Genomic DNA, 22686 nt, shown 5'->3' on the forward strand with positions numbered 1-22686 from the left:
ATATCAACCTAATTGTGGACAAAAAATATGTTCCTTTATACCTAGGAAAATTCAAGATAAATACATTATACTAAATTAATGTTAAATATGCATTATCTATCCACACATTAAAGTCAAAAATAAATGAAGGACATGCAACACACCAGCACTGTTAAATGGTAACATTAGTATGCATGATATTTTTAATAGTCTTAGCTGGAAAATGAAATCCGAAGAAGGATTAAATCAGGTTCCATTCAAGAACTGTGCAGATACTGTGCCATCCAACTGGCTTATATGTTCATGATATTAGGCATCTGTGCAACTCCAGTCTGGACTGCCAAAGTATCTGTGGTAGAATAGTCGTGCATAGGGAAGGGGTCATCAAAAATGTTAAAAATAATGTGAAATAGCTATTTCTGTAGGATTAATGAACTTCTGGTAAAGTTTGACATACAAAGGATTTGTTAGTACTCTATAATGCAGCATGAGGCTTGCATTAATATGGATGCTGGGGAATCAATCAGATGTTTACATTAGAAGTTAACAAAACAGTATATTCTACTCTGTTTTTTATGTGACCCCTACTTCTTTTTACAGTGTTAAACAGGCACAACTCCAGAACTTAATGATAATGACTGTAAATCTTTAACTGCAGTAAGGAAGATATTGATGCTTTATTATCAAACCATGAACAGGGGCTGTAGTTGCGAGGAGTTTCTTCTCAACACTAATACTGTACTATGAGCAGAAAAAAGGCAAAAATGCTCCTCTAAGAACTTAAATGAATTGCTGTATTTTGCATACAATTTTGCTCAGTTTGGCTTGCTATAGTAAACTGTGTAACAGATCTCATGCAGTGCCTTCACTAACCATAATTGGCATTACCATCAGTCCTTCATAAACCAGAAGTAGCAATTTCTTATTACACTTTTAAAATCCCTTTAATTTCATACATTACTGTTGTTGAATGTGCTGTAAACACATATTTCTGTTACCAAGGAAAGGTTCTGATGTGGAATCAGTGAATTCTTTTTACTTTGTGAAAAGGTAAATTTGCTTGTGTTCTGAGCAATCAGCTCACTCCGGGGGAGACAGGGATAAGTTGCAGATTGCCTGTTTGATTGAACACATTTGCTGTTTAAATCTCTGGCTTTGCTAAACAGTTTGAGTTATGAAACAAGTCTGTAGCTTTATCCTCATTAGCCAAAAGCTGGCATTGCTACTGATCCCTCCTACACCAGGAAATGGTACTTTCTTACCATATTTTAAAACACTTTGAATAAGCTACAGTTGCTGATTGCAATGTGTAAAGGTGTTACTGTTATTAGAAAAAGGCTCATCTGAAAACATGGAGTTCTTTACACTTTGTGATAGAAAGTAAACTTGCTTGTGTGCTGTGCAATCTACTTATCTCAGATTGGACAAGAAGAAGTGATTGACTGGTATTTTGGTTGAATAGGTCTGCTATTTAAATTGCTGTGCTTTGTGTGTCACTGTGCTCCATTTGGCTAGGCTGCAGACAGCTATGCAACAGGACTCCTGCTGTGTCTTTGCAAAACATACTTAACTTTTCTACTGATCCTTCTTATACCAGTGAAATGGCAAATTCATAGTATATATATTTTTTAAAAACACTGTAAGATGCTGTTGCTGACTGGAGTGTGAGAGGTATATGCTGTGAAAACAGTAGGCTTTTCTGACTTTATGAAAGATGGTAAACTTCCTTGTGTTTCCGGCATTCCAGGAGATGACAAGAAGTTGTGGATTGACTGTTTGACTGAACAGATTTTCTGATTAAATAAACTGCTGTAATTGGCCTGTCATTATGCATTGTTTGGTTAGACCACAATGAACTGCACACTATGTATCAGCAAGGCAAAGTACATGCCATTGGCAGAAGTCCTTGGTTTTAAATTTTGACCATAGTTTCTCTGATCCGTATGCTGTTGCCTCATACATTAAAATGTTATCCTGTATGATAGTTAAAATGTTGCCATGCTGCAGTCCAGAGTCACCTTGTTGTACAGAGCAGTTTCCTCTGTCAGCTATTCACAAAAAGTATAACTTTGCTGTCCTAATACGCAATCTCTTCCCTGATCAAAATAGAACAGAGTTTCATTTCATTGAAGACTATAAAACAAACCAGTGCCTTGCAGATGCAGGAAGACCCAAGATAAAACAATATGGTAATCACATTAGAAGCTGCATACTTTATGGGAATCCAACCTTTGGTTGGATAAAAGTGAGAAGCCTTCCACAGGACACCAAAACTGTCTTGCTAATATTATTTACTTTTGTTACTACCTTATAAAATTGTGTGACCTTACTTTATGTTTGCATCATCTATTGCCAGTTTATTAACACTAGATACCAAGAAGCAATGTACAAATTGCCTTATACTTACTGACCACCACTTACTACTACCACACACTTTAACTACATTTCAATATTTACTGAATCTGGAGGCCAGCCTCTCACTGACACATTTATCAGCACCTGCCAGGTTGTATGTATTACCACATACTTTACATGCGAAGGATTTTGATATTTACTTAATCTGGAGGCTAGCTTCTCAATGACACACTGATCATCAACCGCCAGGTTGTGTGTACTGCCACACACTTTAACTACATGTGAAGCATTTCAATATATACTTAATCTGTAGGCCATCCTCTCACTGAAACACTTACTAGCACCTACCAGGTTGTGTGCACTTGCACTCACTTCACAACAGTATGCTGCCCACCCAATAATAAGCCTTCTTATGCTGAGGTTCTTAAGAAAGCTGACTCACAGGCTCAAACATCTCTGTGTCAGAAGTCTAACACAGATATTCATCAACATCACAGGCTCACTTTAGCAGTCATACACATAGCAATCTGCAACGCAAAAGCTGTTAAGATCAGTCACTAAGCTGGCACACATAAATTGTTAAGGCTTCCTGCACCAGTCATCACATTCAGTGATGTTCCAATCATAGCCTCCATAGTAACACAGACATGCAGACACTTACACACACACACACACACACACACACACACACACACACACACACACACACACACACACACACACACACACACTCACCACTCAAAATGCCCAGTAAGAAAATGGTGACAGCGAGCTGCCTTTTAGGTGTTAGGATACAGTAAGTCACTATTGCACCAAACTCCAATCACCCAGGTACTTCTGGGAATGGCCATTGCTCATGAGGGTTTACATAACTTGAGATTTAAAACCTTTACGTTATGTTAAGTATACATGGTGGGGATTGACAATTATGCTGACGAAGCTGGTATGTGAGTAATCTTGGTCAGCATTTCACCATCACAGAGTATGATGCCACAATATAAAAAAACGATAATTAACTTAAAAAATTGTCTCAGTTTTTGCATTCTTATCAAGGGTTCCAATGTGTGCCTTCCTAGAACAGGCTTGACAGTTCTACCTAGTTTGCAAGGGATAGCCTCCATCTATCTCTTCATGGCTTTCATTTATTGATCCAGTACTTTCCCCATTATCACAGTACCTGATTTAGACAATGTTAATGATGCCAAACTACCAACTAAGTAAATCCAAACCACGGCAACTTGAATTAGAACTACTCAATATTAGGAGTCCCAGTAAGAAACAGCCCACTCTAGAAGACGTTCTGACAGCACAAATATTGACATCTCTATCATCACTGAAATAATGTGATGCCAGGACAGTGATAACATACCTTCCTACCCAGATGTAATGCCTACCATTTGCTCAATCATCCTGAAGTGTCACTGTCTCCAGTAGGAGTGTGTTTATATTTTTCTGAAATTCTATCACATCTACTCTTTCACAGCATCATAATGATCTCAAACTCCTGCTCATCCTATTAATTAATAAGATCCCCTATTATTTCTTAGCTAGCAACAGAACCCTTTCTTTATCACACACAACACGAGGAACATCTAAACAAGTCTTTAGTCAATTACTGTACAACTAAACACCATTATTCTAGGGAATTTCAGGTATTCATCTATAAACTGGAAGATATATCATACTGCAAATAAATATGCCTAGCAATTCCTAGATTTCATCATCGCAAATGTTCTAAACCAGGCAGTTTTCAGTCCTATCAGGGTCTCAAATTTACTTGACCTTGTCATCACAAATGTAGCTGGAGTTATGCTTCTAAATACACATATAAATCCACACCATCACTCCATCTGGACAAGTCAGGCAATCATTCAGTAATTTTCTCCATTAGTACCTGTACCAAAACAACATGAATCCTATGATGTTTTGTGATTTCTCTAAGGCCATCTTGTTGGTGCTAGCTTATGACCTGGCATGGTTTAAGAAGCTCCATCACCTTGAGGACTTACCTGGCATGATTTAAGAAGCTCCATCACCTTGAGGACTTAGTTGCCAAAACAACTGTGTTTGCATTCAATTTCTAAATTTACCTCAACATCTGGCTTGTGATTTTGATCCCAGTTCAACAAAAATACTGTTCCAACTTAAGCAGCAAAAATTAAATAAAGTACATAGCGAACAAATTAAATTTACCAAGGCTAGGTTTGAACTGCAAATTGCCATTTATTGCAAAAATAAGACTTTTTTTCAAGTATATTAGAAATCAGAAGAGTATTACCCAATATTGTGCTGAGTTGATATGTAGCAGTTCCCATTCACTTCCTGAAAACAATATATTAACAGATAAACTTAATTCTAATTTCTTTCCCTAGTCCTCCATCTTCCCATGACATAATGTTCTAAAATTCTGCTCACTGGTAAAAAAAAAAAATACAAGTTCTCTGGAGGACCTGACAGTATACCTGTGTCTACCTGTCTCCTTGGCAGTATGAGGGATTGCCTTACTATCCAGCTCTTCAGTATCTCAACTAGTATCATACCAGTGGTATGAAAAATAGCTGTGATCATCCTCCTTTACATGGGTAACCCCACCACAGATCATGGAAACTGTCAACTAATAAGCTTTATAAGTCTTACCTGTAAGGTAATGGAACACATCATTCTGGATCTAGTAAACAAAGGCAATGACAACTTATAATACCTGGATCCAAACCACTTTAGGTTTGTGAAGTGCAGATTCTGCCAGTAGAACCTAGTAGATTTCTTTGAAAAATCGCTGTGGCATTGTGGGAGGGCAAATCAGTAGACACAGTGCATCTTGATCTGGTAAAGGTCTTCAATATTATTTGGCACTCTGGCAATATAGACAAGCTAATAACATTTAATTTAAACAATTATGTAAAACACTGGAGAGCTAACTGACTCAGGGGCTGAACTCTGCAAATTATGATTTGTGGCACACTCTCCACTAAAAGGCTTACACCCAGTGCCCCCAAAGATCAGAAATTAGGCCACTACTATTTAATTTTTACTTATGTGACAAAGAAGCTGATGTCAAGCATCGCTGATTGGCCACATTTTCAGATGCTTACAAACTTGGTGCTATCATAATCTTTCGCTTCCAATAACCTGGTTGCAGTAATGTCTCTTTTGTACTTAACTGTTTACAAATCTCCAATATGGAAATCAAACCTGTGTCCTACAACTGTAACCTGAAATCCCCATGTACTATCATCTTTGTTTTAAATGTGTCATTTATGTCTTTTTCATAATCAAGTTTCATATAAACTGTAACCATTAATTAAGAATTGTCGTCTCTTCACAAAGTGAGGGCTAGCAAATCCATGATTATTGTCACCAGCACTTTCCTATTAAAAAATAATTTACTTCAAATGTGTCCATATTCAGAAAGTAAACAATATTACCCTTTATGTATTCTGTCTTCACACTGCAAGTTCTGCATCTGTATATGGGTCCATATTCAGCTACAGGATTCCAAAATACTTAAACCATGAAATAACAAATGGAAAATAGCAAAAGGGATAATCTTCAAACTATATCAACTTCGAAAAAAAATACATCAAATGGCCAGAGTTGGCCAAGAACCAGGAAGTAATGTGATACATAAGGTAAGTGAAGGGAAACCTTTTAAATTTGCCCTATTCCCCACTGTAGTGCAATCTTGGAGTTGGTATGTATAGTTGGTGGGGTGGGGGCACAGCCCCCACCTTCGTTGGTTGCGTGTGTGATGTTGGCCAACTATGGCCATTCAGTGTATTTTTTTTTCAAAGTTGCCATTGTTCGATGATTGTTTTGTTCACTGTTTTACTTTCACTGTTTTGAGGTTTGCTTTGTTTAGAATTCGGTAGCTGAAAATAGACCCCTTGTATACCCATATCCCATCCGCTTTGCTGAGTTGCCCATATCTCTGTAGTGCTTGCTTATTTTGTAGAATTGTCACAGGCTGCACTTCATATTGTTTCATTCCATATATGTGTCATACCTTTCTCATATAAGTCACATCAATTTAGTTCAGACTGAAAAAAATACTTGTAAACTATTTCACTGTAAAGTTTTCTGCAACCACATCTATAGCTTTTAGAATAGACTAGACTGCAGGCATAGCAGCAATCTTGAGCATAGTTTTGGTTACTGATTTTATGATTACTAATTTGGACCTCTGTAGGATCTCATATCTTCTCCTTCCCTAAAATAATAGGCAGAGTCTCTGAACAGTAGTATACTAGTTTGAAACACGAGGTGTTCTGAACAGATGGCACCAGTAAAAAGCTGAGGAAATTTTTAGCTAACATGTAAAATGTTTAATGTTACAAAATGTTAAAATGCTAATATCATTTGTAGGGAAGTCTTGTACCATATCTTCTTTCCCTTCATTTTTATATCATATCATTTTTTATATCATTTTTATATCGTATTTATATTATATCATTTTTATATCTTTCTCCATCAAAATATTGAAGAGAAACATTGAAGAGTAGGGTCTATATTAGAACATTGAAGTTTCAAAACTTCAAATGTTCTAATATCAACCCCTATTCAGTGAAAGCTGAAAATATCTAAGCAACAGAAAACCAAATTTTTTCCTATGGAAAGAATATGGTTGTCCGTTTCTGTTGCTTTGGTATTTTCAGCCCTGTGGTGGAAAGTTATGGGTCTGGTTCAGGTAAGTGTGCGATTGAGTGCATGTTAGGTTAGTTAGGGTTAGGGTGTGGGTTAGGTATGTGTGCGATTGTGTGGACGTGAGGGTTAGGGCAGGTTAGGTGAGTTAGGGTTAGGGTGTGGGTTAGGTATGTGTGCGATTTTGTGGACGTGAGGGTTAGGGCGAGTTAGGTGAGTTAGGGTTAGGGCGCAGGTCAGGTAAGTGTGCAATTATGTGGACGTGAGGGTTATGGTGGGGTAGGTGAATTAGGGTCAGGGTACGGGTGAGGTGAGGTGAGTGTGCGATAATGCCGGACCTTAGGGTTAGGGTTTGGGTTAAGGTAAGTGGATAGTTAGTGGTGTGTGTATAGTTTAGTGTAGGGTTAGGTGCAAGATTTTAGGTGTATGTGTGTGGATTGCTGTTTGTTTGGCCAGCTTGTGTTGTGTGTATGTGTTTTGGAACAGCAAATTTTTTCTCTAGGAAAAAATTCGCTGTTCTGTATGTTCGATGTTTTCAGCTTTCACTGAATAGGGGTTGATATTAGAACATTTGAAGTTTTGAAACTTTGATGTTCTAATAAAGACCTGAAGAGTAGCAGTTAACAAGATGCTAAATACCCAACCCAGTATTATTACCTGGTATCAATACCCAGTATTATTACCTGGTATCAAAACCCAGTATTATTACCTGGTATCAAAACCCAGTATTATTACCTGGTATCAAAACCTGGTGTATCATGCTGTGCTTTTGTTTACTTATAACTGTATGAATATGAAACTCCAACATCTGACTGATGTTTCACTGAGGTCCTGCCTAAGATTTGAACTATATTCTTGGCAGTTTCTATGGAGTTTATTATTTCAAACACTTCACTTTCACTGCACATTTCTGGAAGATGCTAGGAGATAAACACATTATTCATTAATGCCATTTGTGTGTGCATGTGGGGGGCTGAACAGAATTGCTTATGACTAGCATTATCTCTCTGTGTTGTCGTATGCCCGTCTCAGAATGCAGCCTCAAAACAGACTAGATTTGAGAAACAAATGGTGTCTTTATCTGTTGAATGTTAATCAGAGAGTTCAGATATGTATTCTTATTTGCTGTCATAAAAACTTTTACTAGGCCATTCTTATCTTTTTCTAGGTGTGGTGTCTGTACCTTTTTATATACCTTACATGAAGTATGGAACATGGATGCTTGGAAAAGCACTTTGCAAGTTTTGGATGATAGTGGACTATACGGCATGTGTAGCTTCAGTTTTCAACATTGTTGTTATCAGCTATGACCGATACCACTCTGTCACTAATCCAGTAAGTATTACTTATACATTTGTGTGGCAGTGCTACATGTTTTGCAGAACAATAGCACTGTAATACATTTCAGTTATTTTCATGAAGAATAGATTATCCTTATGGTTGGGTTTTGCCCAGAAAATTTATTTTTAACAACTGTACTGGGGAATCATTAAGAACCCTAACATTTGCATTAAGGGCTGTGGTATGAAAGTCCTGTTACCATAATGTGGAGATTTTGAATTCATTGTCACATTAGCTACAAGAAGGAACGACTTCATTATGAGCCGATTTGGAAGTCTATGAATCACTGTTAACTACTGTGAGAGCAGATTATTACTTTACTGCTTTAGTTAAAGTGGCTGCTGCATCATTTTAATATTGTCATCCCCAGTCACTCTCTCAAACACAAACACACACTCACTACAAATATATATATATATATATATATATATATATATATATATATATATATATACATATTTATATGTCCACTTTAAAATCTTGAAATACTGAAATACCGAATTTCAGTATCTCAAGATGAAAATGTCTAAGACAACTACAATGAAAAATTAAAAAAAATGAATGTCACTATACTGAAAGTTCATAATATCAAATTTTCAGTATGTGATGCTCTGTTTTTTAATAAACCTTCCACCACAAAAACAGAAACAAAAATAAAACCATCCTCCCTACACCATAACAAATCAACACAACACACACATACATGCACACACACACACACACACACACACACACACACACACACACACACACACACACACACACACACACACACACACACACACACACACACACACTCAAAATGCCCAGTAAGAAAATGGTGACAGCGAGCTGCCTTTTAGGTGTTAGGATACAGTAAGTCACTATTGCACCAAACTCCAATCACCCAGGTACTTCTGGGAATGGCCATTGCTCATGAGGGTTTACATAACTTGAGATTTAAAACCTTTACGTTATGTTAAGTATACATGGTGGGGATTGACAATTATGCGCTGGTATGTGAGTAATCTTGGTCAGCATTTCACCATCACAGAGTATGATGCCACAATATAAAAAAACGATAATTAACTTAAAAAATTGTCTCAGTTTTTGCATTCTTATCAAGGGTTCCAATGTGTGCCTTCCTAGAACAGGCTTGACAGTTCTACCTAGTTTGCAAGGGATAGCCTCCATCTATCTCTTCATGGCTTTCATTTATTGATCCAGTACTTTCCCCATTATCACAGTACCTGATTTAGACAATGTTAATGATGCCAAACTACCAACTAAGTAAATCCAAACCACGGCAACTTGAATTAGAACTACTCAATATTAGGAGTCCCAGTAAGAAACAGCCCACTCTAGAAGACGTTCTGACAGCACAAATATTGACATCTCTATCATCACTGAAATAATGTGATGCCAGGACAGTGATAACATACCTTCCTACCCAGATGTAATGCCTACCATTTGCTCAATCATCCTGAAGTGTCACTGTCTCCAGTAGGAGTGTGTTTATATTTTTCTGAAATTCTATCACATCTACTCTTTCACAGCATCATAATGATCTCAAACTCCTGCTCATCCTATTAATTAATAAGATCCCCTATTATTTCTTAGCTAGCAACAGAACCCTTTCTTTATCACACACAACACGAGGAACATCTAAACAAGTCTTTAGTCAATTACTGTACAACTAAACACCATTATTCTAGGGAATTTCAGGTATTCATCTATAAACTGGAAGATATATCATACTGCAAATAAATATGCCGAGCAATTCCTAGATTTCATCATCGCAAATGTTCTAAACCAGGCAGTTTTCAGTCCTATCAGGGTCTCAAATTTACTTGACCTTGTCATCACAAATGTAGCTGGAATTATGCTTCTAAATACACATATAAATCCACACCATCACTCCATCTGGACAAGTCAGGCAATCATTCAGTAATTTTCTCCATTAGTACCTGTACCAAAACAACATGAATCCTATGATGTTTTGTGATTTCTCCAAGGCCATCTTGTTGGTGCTAGCTTATGACCTGGCATGGTTTAAGAAGCTCCATCACCTTGAGGACTTACCTGGCATGATTTAAGAAGCTCCATCACCTTGAGGACTTAGTTGCACACACACACACACACACACACACACACACACACACACACACACACACACACACACACACACCTGTTCCTGCTGTCATAACATCTGTGAGTTCTCCTTATCTCTGGCCTAGGTATGCCATGGATGATAACAATAAGCCCTTAATAAAAGCCATTTGAGTTTCATACTTCATATCCTTGGTGTCTAGTGTTGTCCCCCCATCTTTGTTATGATTTCCATGCCATTCTGTCATAAATTATGCCTGGTGTCTAGTATTCTCCCACCAATAGCTTCCATTATGATGTAAGTGCCATTCAAGCACAAGTTATCATTGATGTCTAGTGCTGCCCATCCTCATCTCATCATTCTGATTGTGTCATTTAAGAACAAGTTCAAAGGATTATGCTTCGTGGATAAAGGAAAAAGAAAAATATAAAGAATAAAAATATTAAAATATATATTTTTCTTAGCATCTTAATGCTTTTAATTTCAAGATGCACATGATGGAAATTGTTTCATTCAAGCCCAGCAAAAACTGCACATTTAAGCACATCTGTCAGGCTAATTCACATTTCTCCAAAAACAAAGGCCACACCCTTCTCCTTTCATCCAAATTAAGAACTTCTAATAAAATAAATTTAAATTTGTGAATATGATTCTCAGGGTTTTGCAAGAGCATTTACATCTCTATTGAGTCTAAAATCCCTTAAATGTTCCCTTATTCCATTTTTTAATTTTCACTCCCGTTTGCCCACATAAAAACACAGACACTGGGAGCAGAGGGCACAATATATCACCTTATCAGAATTACAGGAAAACCTCTCATTACTTCTAATTTTAGAACTATTAATGAAAGCTTCATTAACTTCTAAAATGTAAGAGCAATGCAAACACATTTGACTTATAAACATATTTCCTGTCCTTTTGTTGTTATATGCACCCATAGTCTCTAAAATATTTTTAGGTTCTGACCCTTTCTGTAAACTATTATAGGTTTTTCTGCCATATAGCTCCTTAAGTCTTTGGCACTACTCAGGATTCCCCAATTTTTAAACAAGATGTCTCTCACTACATTACTATCTTTATGAAATGTTTTTACAAAAGCACAATCAAATCCGCCCTTTTTAAATCCTGCCTCATCGTTTATGTCATTTTTCTAAATAATTATTATTAAATAAGTAGGGAATCGATACATCAGAGTCCTGATCTGCAGATAAGATATCATTATCTAATCCATCACCCAGAACTGGGTAGAAGTGTCCATTCATTGTCTTCTCTATTACTTCCATCATCACCTCACTCAACATTCCCTCTGGATACCCTCGCTTCAAAAACGTTGTCTTTAAATTCAAACATTCTTCAAGAAATTATTCTCAAAGAGTAACCATAAGAGCCACTCTCACAAACTGTCCCTTGATCATGGCTCATTTCTGTTTATATGTGTGGCCACTATATAAATGAAGGAAACTATTAGAATACATTTCCTTCTGATAGACACACTTTTATTAGGGATAGCCTTCATTAATAGAATGACCACATATGCGATCTGCCTATCACTGGTTGTATGGGTAAACTTCAAAAAAGTAGTAATCCTATTAATATATTCCAAAAACATTCCATTTTTGTCCCCAGGGCCCCTCCAAAGAATGATGTTAAGATGCTAAGAAAAAATACATATTTTTAATATTTTTATTTTTTGTATTTGTCTTTTTTCAGATTTTATATCTACAATTTATACTGCTACATATCTTAATTTAAGTAACCATTCATGTGTTTAGAATTTTGTAAGTATAACTTTTATTAAGTCCCATGACAACTTTATCATTAATCTGATTGGCTGATGCTGGGGGTGTATAATTGAATGACATAATTATGTATTTGATTTCTAATATTTTTCTAACATTTTTCTTTTACTGTAGCTCTAGATTTTATTATTATACATGCTACATTAATCTGCTCTTGTAGCAGCTTTATGGACCAAAGTTTTTACCTAAAAAAAGAGAGATATGAATGTTGCTTATACATGGCTGTACATGCTTATAATTTCTATACTGTAACTACCTTAAACTTCTGTAAATACTTATTGATATGTATAATGTTTACTTGAACTGGCAACTAATGTATGATGTATAATTGTAACTGTAACTGAGGATCCTTTATACTCTGTATATATTTGCTCATATGATATGACACCTTGTCTTGTAACCATTCATAGAGCTTTTTTCCTCAGACCTCCGCTGAAAATGGGTTTCTGAACCAGTGGACTTTTCTGATTACCAAATGTCAATAAATAAATAAATAATATAAAAAAGACAAATGCATGAGGCTAGAATTATCTGAGGAAGTTTCTGTTAAAAAATAAAGAAACCAAAGCCCTTATCCTAGATTTATTGACTGTTTTATCAAGAATTGAAAGTTTTAATAAAGTTTTTTTGGCTATTTCTCATGTGCCATTTGGTGCCTTCTGTGGACGGGACATCTTTATATTTTTTATACTATGTGCAATATATGCATATTGTAAGGATTATTTGGAGCAATCATCAGTCATAGTTTTTAGTTGTTAAAAAGTATGCTTAATGTAAAAGTAAAATAATTTTTGTTTATATTGTACTGATTTATTGTATGACACATATGATGGTATTAATTAGCCTTTTTTTGTCTCTTACCCCACCCCTTATCTCTCTTTTTTATTTTTATATGTGTGGTTACAATATTTTGATGTCATAAATTTCTGACAACTCTCAAAATGATTTACAGGACAGGGAGGAAGACCAACCTCTGTGACTCAGGCTGCCACTACTCTAGTGGCTGCAGCACCAACATCTACAACTCCTGGGACCAAACCTGGCCTGCACTACCTGGGCCCTACACTTTAGGTACCATTACCCCAGCAGCTGGTACAGTCTTACCCTTTGGAGGTATTGGCAGAGGTGGTGATTCTGTCACCCGCCATGAGATGCCAGGCATGGTATGTGAGGTCATAGAAAGCACCATTGGTGCAAGCCTCAGCCTGATGGTGAAGATATTTGACAAAATGCTGGGGAAATGAAAATGCCAAACAATCCAATGTCCCCTCCCTATCCCAAATCATGGTGTCCTCCAACCTGATGTGTCCCTTACCATCCATGTCTCTTGTCTTGTGTGTTCTATCTGTCTGCAGCCACTTCCTCACCTATCTTACTTAGCTGACCCTGACATACCTATGTCCCTTACCCAGCATTCCTCTATTATTGAAATAAAAACTCAAAAATGGGCACCTGTCACAAAAAATATTGTACCATGCATAACTCTCCACTTTGCACGTGTCTTCACAACACACTTGATTCAGTTCAGTTGGCTGTACAACAATACTGCATCATTGCAACCCATCTTTGTTGAGATGACAGTGCAAATTGATCCAATATTCTATCCCTGTTCATTTTACACTGCTGAAGAAGTGGATAGGTATGGTTCTTTACTAATTCCCTCTTGAACATTCTTATATTGCTTTCTCATTGTTCTTTCCCCTGTTTGCTCCCCATTTCACCACTTTACTATCTAACCCATTTTCACACATTTAATGGGGTCAAAAAATAGAATTACACACCACATGCATAAATAAAAAATCCCTAATGAAACCCTTCACTTTTTGTCATCTGCATTTGCATGGAGTGTTTCATCACGCACCAATGCAGAGCAACTGTGAATGGCTCTTCACATCTTATGGCATGGTGCTGTTACCTCAACGCAATGCTGCTTAAACCCATTGTACTAAGGAAACACACAGTTAAAGAGGAATAAAGGCACTCATATTAAAAAATTCAATAAAATATTCATTTAGACTGATGACTGTATAAATATGTAACTACATATGTGTACTGTTGAAATAAATCATATGAGTAGTGGTTGTTTCTATACATTACATCACTGTAGTCATTCCCTCTCACATTTCCAATAATTATCACATGTAATTATTTAATTACATCATGAAACCACATGGAAAGAAAATTATAGAGCTGGATAAGAACCCTGTATCATCTGTGTCCAAAAAGCACAACTCACTGCTATTACATCTTCTGCCACTGAATCAGCCAGGCTGCTGCTGTGTTTCTTCCACTCAGTACTTGCCAAAGTAAAAACTGTCATGCCTCTCTGCTTAGCATTTTTATACAGAGGAATGTGAACCAGCAAAACTCCTATTATATTCTGAATGAAGCAAATACCCACATTTGCTCATTACTTAACTACACCCAAACAAGTTAAGGTTATACAATTTACGTCACAACATTTCTGATGTGAACTAGTTATGAACACCATAGTAACTGTTAGCTGTGCCTACATAGTCAGTATGCATTAGTACTTCTCGAGTTCAAGTAAGAGTACTTAATTGTGTATCTCGCATGCACAAACACTTTGCCATTACTCATGCAAACCAGATGCTCAGTGGTATGCAGTGCTTATTGTCATGTATACCTTATGTTTACTGCTCAGTTTGTCTTTATCCCATTAAAATCTATGTAAAAAGACAACCAAAGGGAAGGCACTTTTAGTGACTGAATACATATTTGCACTCCATTATGGGTTACCTGCACCCATGCACTTGAAACTTGGTATGTCATTACTTGTTCCCAGATGTCAACTGCACTACAGAAATAAATAGAACAATTGCATTGTTACATAGCATGTGCACATTTATAGTGAGAATGGACATTCAAATTGTCTTATACACATATTAATGTGGACAGCAATTTTTCACAAATATGAACACAAAAATGTGTGTGTCTGTATTTGACAATTAAAGTTTACACAGTACATTAGTAAATAGCTACTGTACATATGTTTATTTCTGCTACAGGCATTCCTGACAGCTTTTTGCATCTAGCTTGATGAGCTGCCTCTTAAAGTGTACCTGCACATTAGAAACACAACAGGAAATAGTACAGTCACACTTTGCGTACCACTCTCATAACAGGATATGTTAATCACATCATACAATGATGATGGCATCATCTATAAAGACCACTATGACAAGGCAAAAACATACTTCAGGGGTGTTGCAATCATGAAATACTGTGTTTTGCAGATGAGGACAAAATACTTACATGTGTGTCAAATTAGAACAGCAGTCACCTTATGTTTGTGTCTTTATGGATGAGTATGTGTGTGTGCATAGTCAGAGGAACAGCAGTCTGTATCCTACTATCAGCAATTCGGTCCAATGCAGAACTAATATCTTGAAAGTCGCACATGGCTACCCATCTATTTCACATTGACCTCCTAACATCTTCTGTCAAACATCCATTGATGATGTCATCCATGATAAATTGTTCAGCAGCATTTAAAAAATCAGACTTTTGCCATGGAGCTTGACTTAAATATTGCATTCTCTAGCTGGTGTACTTAGTTATATAGGGGTTCATATCTCACTGTGGTTAACGTGTGTGTGTGTGTGTGTGTGTGTGTGTGTGTGTGTGTGTGTGTGTGTGTGTGTGTGTGTGTGCATGTGTGCGTGTGTGCGTGTGCGTGTGCATGTGTGTGTGTGTGTGTGTGTGTGTGTGTGTGTGTGTGTGTGTGTGTGTAGTCAGAAGAGCTTAACTGTGTATCCTACTGTAAGCAATGCAGTCCCATGGAGTACAAATATTTTGGCAGTTGCACAAACCTACACATCCATTTCATATAGGTCTCCCAACATTTTCTCTCAAACATCCAAAGATGATGTCATCCACTGTAAAATATCCAGCAGCAGTGTAAAAGTCAGACTTGTGCTGTGGTATGATCGTTAATTAGTGAGTTCTCTAGCTGATGTATTTAGTTAAGTAGGGGTTTTAATCTCTCTGCGGTCAACTGGTCTGTGTGTAGTCAGAGGAGCATAACTGTGCATCTTACTTTCAGGTAAGCAGTCCCATGGAGTATAAATATTTTGACAGTGGAACGTCCGTACGCATCCATTTCATACAGGCCTCCCAACATCTTCTGTCAAATATCCAGTGATGATGTCATCCACTATAAATTGTCCAGCAGCGCTGTAAAAGGTTCTAATCTCACTGCAATCAACTGTTGTGTGTTTGTCTGTGTTCATTGGGCTGATTTTCAAGAGACCATTTTTGGCCAGCATGTGAGACACTCCTACTGCCATCTTCCTCTCACCAGACACTGCTGATGTCACAGCTATAAAGTGTTGTATGACAGTGTAGAAGGCAGACGTGTGTTGTGGCACTTGTGTTGAATACAGTGCTCTGTAAATAGTTACGCAGGTGTTCTATTCTTACTGCAGTTAACTGTGTTGACCATTTTAGACCAAAATGTGAGACACTCCTACTACCATCTTATTCTCACCAGGTGCTGCTGATGTCACTTGAAAAGTATAATCATACCTTAGCAAGACCAGAAGGCTTCTATGCAGATAAATCCAGATTAATAGCAATCTTCTTCATTGTTCTGTACATACACAACTTTCATTGCCTTCAAGTTTCCTAGCTACATGGTTACCTTTTTATAGTGTAGATTCAGCCCTCTATGCATTGTGAAGATTCAAATGAGGTGTGAACTAATTAGAATTGCTGAATGCCAAACTTTTGACTTTGTGTAGCAGGTTTAAACATAGTATAGGAAATACCTCAGTGTTAGCTGCTAATGGATTGCAACTATGAATGATTACTAGTAGTGTGAAGGAAAACACAACAGTAATTCAGACTCCCTTACCTGCAGTGGGTGTGTCACTTAGGACCCCTTATAAAGTGGAGAATTAATTATAGGAAGCTTTTAAATGGAAGTGAGTAGTCAGTTTTTGTTTACTAATAATCATACTCATCTGCCTTTGTTGAAAACTGTATATTACTCTCACATGGAATTCTCATACATTTTAAGAACAATGATGCAGCATGCTCTACAGACAACATGTCTGAGATTACAGCACAGATAAGAGAACAATGAACACAATACAAATAGAAGAGAGAGCTACACTGGTGCAAACAATACTCATAAATGGTTGTGTGATGAGTCATTGCACTAAATATTTAAGTTAGACATATACAAACAACTGAGACTGTACAAGTATTATATGTCTTTATAATACTTTGGTGGAAATGGGACTTGCTGATATGCACAATGATTTTTATTCCCGCTGCAAAGCTGTTTTTGTGGTAAAGACAGATAAAATGCCTTTACTATGTTTTGTAGGCTCAATAAGCTGACAGTTCAAATCCACAGTTTGAATAGTCATATCAGATATGCTAAAATGTAGTTTGCAATGCCATTTATGTTTTGTTTTTTAATTTTTAAAAAGATAATAATATTTGCATGATACACAGCTTAGTGTAAATACAGTTAAATGGCAAAATAAATTAAAATTGATGAAAATCATTTAAATGATAAAGACAGCATAAATTGAAACTGTGAATCAAGTGTCTGTGTAGCACATCTGGAAAATGCACAGCAGATAGTACAGGTAGGTCAAGGATCCAGTTCCCCATCTATTTTTTAGTGAGGGAAAGTAATAAACACTTTTTACAATAATAATAATGCATGTTGAGCTTTACTAATTTCATTTTCACACTGATCAGCTCCAGACAAGCATGGAGTGATGGCCCAGACAACAAGGAGACATTCAGTTTCAAAAAGGATACATTGTTACATCTCTTGCTTTCCATCATGAAATGCTGTTAAGAGCCATTCTGAAATGGTCAGCAAGCTTCCACAACACCTTCATGTCCATAACACCTGCACACATTAGCAGACACTAGTCCATTTCAAAAGGATACATTATTTCATCTTTAGCTTATCATCATGCAAACCCATTAAGCAGTATTCCACAATGGTCCACAACACTGCAGCTCCAGAATACCTACAGACACCAAGAAAACAGTTGCCAATTTCCAAATGGGTACATTTTATCATATGTGGTTTGCCACAGCTCAAACACACTAAGTGGCATTGTGCAGCTGTCAGCACACATACATACTAATGAATGTGAAAACATACAGTTGCTGTCTAGATGTTTCTGTAAGGGCTACAATACAGGTGTGCCTGGGTTCTAGTACAGCAAAGTCTAAAACTGCTGTTCTAGTTTACTTTATATAAAAAGTAACATTAGAAGAATAATTATACATAGAAATAACTATCTTTAGCAGATGCATTGGACATACATTCGATATCAGATGTATATTAACTCATTCCCTCCAGTACAGTTCTTTTGAGTATGTACCTTTAACTCCCAGTGGGCGTGGCTTGTGTCTTTAAAAAATGAAGTTATCACCTTACAGTTCTAAGAAATACTGATTGACAGAGGTGAAATAGCAATTCAACTGTATTTGCCATCATCCATGCTTCCAGATAAAATAGTGTGATACCTTGTATGTAGCACGGTTTTGGAATTATTAATGTAAATATGAAAAATCAATATTTGACGCCTAGAGGCACAGTAGGAGGGAACTGAAGAAACACCTGGAGGTGCACTTGGTGTAATGAGTTAAATGTGTAATTATGTGTATCAGTAGAATTATGGTTCTACAATTAAACATTTATTTTCAGCACTTTCATGTCACACATATACATAGTTAAACAATCAACCCTTTAATGTATATGTATAACTAATGAGCATGTCTGACAATGTCTCAATTGCAAAAAGCACTCTCCACAGTAATGGTGGTAAAAAAAATTTACTCACAGAATCCAATCATCCCTGTGGCAACTGGTATAAGTTAATGCTCACTAATACAGGTAAGTCAGGGTTCTAATCTTGCACAGTCCCAATTTTTTTAATGCTTGTCTACTCAATTTTAAAAACTGCTTATTTAAAAAAAATAAAGAACAATGTAAACATAGCTATAAATAATAATACGTATGTATAGCTCTAGAGCTCATATGAATTATATGTGTGACAGAGGTTATACTAACAATTATGCATCTGTAATTATAATTGTCTATTCTGGCCTTGGATGGACTTCATACTTCAGTGATAGTCATACACACATTAATGTGTAAACCAGTACATTGTCAAGTGAAATACATACATAGTTAACATCTAACCCTGTCATGCATTTATATAATTAATGGGCATGTCTGATAAGTATTTTTTCTGTGGCAAAGATGAAACAAACCTATGTGGAAGAATATGTTTTGCATATTTTACATAGGTCTGAATCCCACATCATACAAATTACTTTTGTCAGTGTGTAAAGACACAAAAAATGTTTCAAGTCATAAAATTTATACCACCAATACATGTCTGCAAAGTTAAAGTAACTAACAGGTACATCAACAGTCAACCAATAAACTATCGGCAACTGTCATATTCCACTGTTTCTTTCTGCTTGAAATCACACAGATGTGGTTGGCATGGTTTGGATTTGTGCACTAGCCTTAAACAGAATAACATGAATTGGTGGAAAACACTCAAACTGTTGCTGTTTGACCTGTATGGACATGACAGGAGCTATAAGGGAAAGTGCCCAATTTAGGGCTCAAAGATGGGGTGTAGAGAATTCCAGAATATTCACTGGATCCCTGTAAAGCCCTACAGCCATAGGCTAGTGCAGGTGGACTATGCCAGATCTCAATATAAATCAAAGGCTTGGAATAGTCTAACCAAGGCTGAGTCTAGTGCAACTGGCATTCCATGATTGAAGAGCAATGCAGGCACCACCATAATAACCTGAAAGGGTGCAAGCAGGAACAACTCAACCAGTGGCTGGATGGGTTTAAGACTGCTGAAATCCCACAGTTGTGTAAGTAAACAGATAAATATGCTTTCAGTTAGATAGAAAGCTGGATACAGCCAAGACTGGTATGCATAATTCTCTTCTCTTTTTCTCCACTTTTTCTTTTATAGCCACCCAGGAGCTATCAGTGAACACAGATGCCCATGCTGAGCATTTGGAAAGACTAAGAGAAGCAAGGAGTATGTATTCAGCACAAAGGAATATTATTTTTCTCTAAAGTATTGCCATTGTATGCATTATTAGCAAATTAAGAATGTGTATCTTAACTGTAAAATCAAAAATGCAGACTTCAGTCTGTAGCTCAAGACAAGTCTAGGAATCAAATCTCACAGGTAATAAACATAGAGTAAAATAATTTAAAACTATTACATAATAATTTCAACACAATTGGCATACATGCAGTGCTGTTAACTTAATCTGTATTATATGATCAAGCATATGTGCAATATATGCATATTCTACGGATTACTTGGAACAATCATCAGTCATAGTTGTAGTTGTTAACAAGTATACTTAATGTAAAAGTAAAGTTATGTTTATCAATATTCTACTAATTTATTGTATGACATATATGATGGTACTAAATATCTTCTTTTTTTGTCTCTTACCCCACCCTTTATCTCTCTTTTTTATTTTTATATGTGTGGTCACAATGTTCTGATGTCATCCATTTCTGACAACTCATAAAACTATTTACATGACAGAGAGCTAGGCCAACCAATGCAGTTCAGCTTGACCCCCCAACGGTGGCTGCATTGATGCCCAGCGCATCTGGGACCCAATCTGGTGGCAATGGTTCCACAACTCCTGCACTACCTGGGCCCTCCACATCAAGTAGCATTACCCTGGCAGCTGGTGCACTGGAAACCTTTGGGAGTATTAACAGAGGTGGTGATTTTGTCACCCACCACGAGATGCCAGACATGGTGCATGAGGTAGTGGAAACACCATTGGTGCACGTGTCAGCCACATGGAGAAGATGCTCGCTAGAATGCCGGGCAAAAAAACCCATCAAGCACTCCAACAGCATGCTGAGCAGGGGGACAGTGATGACAGTTCTGAGGGTAAGGACTAGAGTCTAACTGTCCCCATGCTTGGTGGGCATGAGCATCTGATGTCCCCTCCCTATCCCCAATCATGGTGTCTCCCAACCTGTTGTGTCCCTCACCATCCCTGTTTCTTGTCTTGTTTGTCCTATTTGTTTGCAGCTGCTTCCTCACCTATCCTCCTTATTTAACCCTGACATGCCCACATCCTTTACCCAACATTCCTCTCTTACTGAAATAAAAACTCAAAAATGGGCACTTGTCCTCTCCTCCAAAGAATTGTCCCATATATAGCTCCCCACTTTGCATGCGTATCTTTTCAATACACTTGATTCAGTCCAATTGGCTATACAACTTGATTATGTTGTTGTCACCCATCTTTGTTGAGGTGGCAGTCCAAATTCTTCCAATATTCTATCCATGTTTATTTTACACCATTGAAAATGTAGATAGCTATAGTCCTGTCTTAATTCCCTCCTGAATATGTATAGCTCCAAATGTGTACTGTTGACATAAATCACTTGAATAATATTTCTTTTATACAGTACTCCACTGTAGTCATTCTCTCTCACATTTCCAATAATTATCATATGTAATTGTTTAATTACACCATGGATACATGTGTAGAAAAAAAATAGGTGGAGCTGGATTCAAACCCTGTAAAATTTGTGCTCAGAATAACAGCCTACTACTATTACACCTGCTGCTACAGAGTCAGCTAGTCAGCAGATATTTATCTTTCTGTCAGTACTTTCCAAAGTGCTGACTGCCATGCCTCTCCACTTAGCATGTTTGTGCAGAGGAAAGCAAACCAATAGCACTCATAATTTTTTCAGTGAAGTAAGGACCTACATTTGATGATCACTTAACTACATGCAAATAGGGAAAGCACTATAAATACTTATTCAAGGTTATACAATGTATGGCACTGCATTGCTGATGTGAACTAATTATGGACACCATACATGTTAGCTGTGTCTACCATAGCCAGTATTGATAAGTAATTCTCAAGAGGAAGTAGGAGTCCTTAAATGTGTATCTCTCATGCACACTTTGTCATTGATCAAGCAAACCAGCTGCTCGGTGGTGTACTTATTAGCATTGTTTAGTGCCCAGTTAGTCTTCATTCCATTAAAATCCATGTAAAAACACAACCAAAGGGAAGGCACTTTTTACTGAGAAGTCATGTGTTACCTGAACCCATGCACTTGAAACTTGGTATGTCAGTACTAGTTCTGAATTTTCAACTACACTATAGAAATAAATAGCAAAACTGCATTGTTACATACCGTGTATATCTTTATAATAGCAATAGACATTCAAATTGTTTTATACATGTATTAATATGGACAGCAATTCTTCACAAATATGAACACACAAATATGATCACAAAAATTGTGTATGTCTGTATGCGACAGTTTAAGTGTGTAATGTACAAAACATGCTGAGAAACAGCTGCTTATGTCTCATTTCTGTGACATGTATTCCTGACAGCTTTTTGCATCTAATTTGACAAGCTGTCTCTTAATGTATGAAAGGTAACCAC

The 22686-nt window shown here is 36.9% G+C and overlaps 1 protein-coding gene across 1 annotated transcript in view; it reads left to right on the forward strand.

The window, feature by feature from the left end:
- LOC122797031 (histamine H3 receptor-like) overlaps positions 1-22686 on the forward strand; it is a 311876-nt gene that overhangs the window by 87969 nt on the left and 201221 nt on the right. The window contains exon 2 of the mRNA XM_044065804.1: positions 8141-8307. Within this exon, the coding sequence (XP_043921739.1) occupies positions 8141-8307 (167 nt within the window). The remainder of the gene's footprint in view (positions 1-8140; positions 8308-22686) is intronic.

Source organism: Protopterus annectens, chromosome 3.part0, assembly GCF_019279795.1.
Source record: "Protopterus annectens isolate FY-2018-M chromosome 3.part0, PAN1.0, whole genome shotgun sequence".
Taxonomy (NCBI): domain Eukaryota; kingdom Metazoa; phylum Chordata; order Ceratodontiformes; family Protopteridae; genus Protopterus; species Protopterus annectens.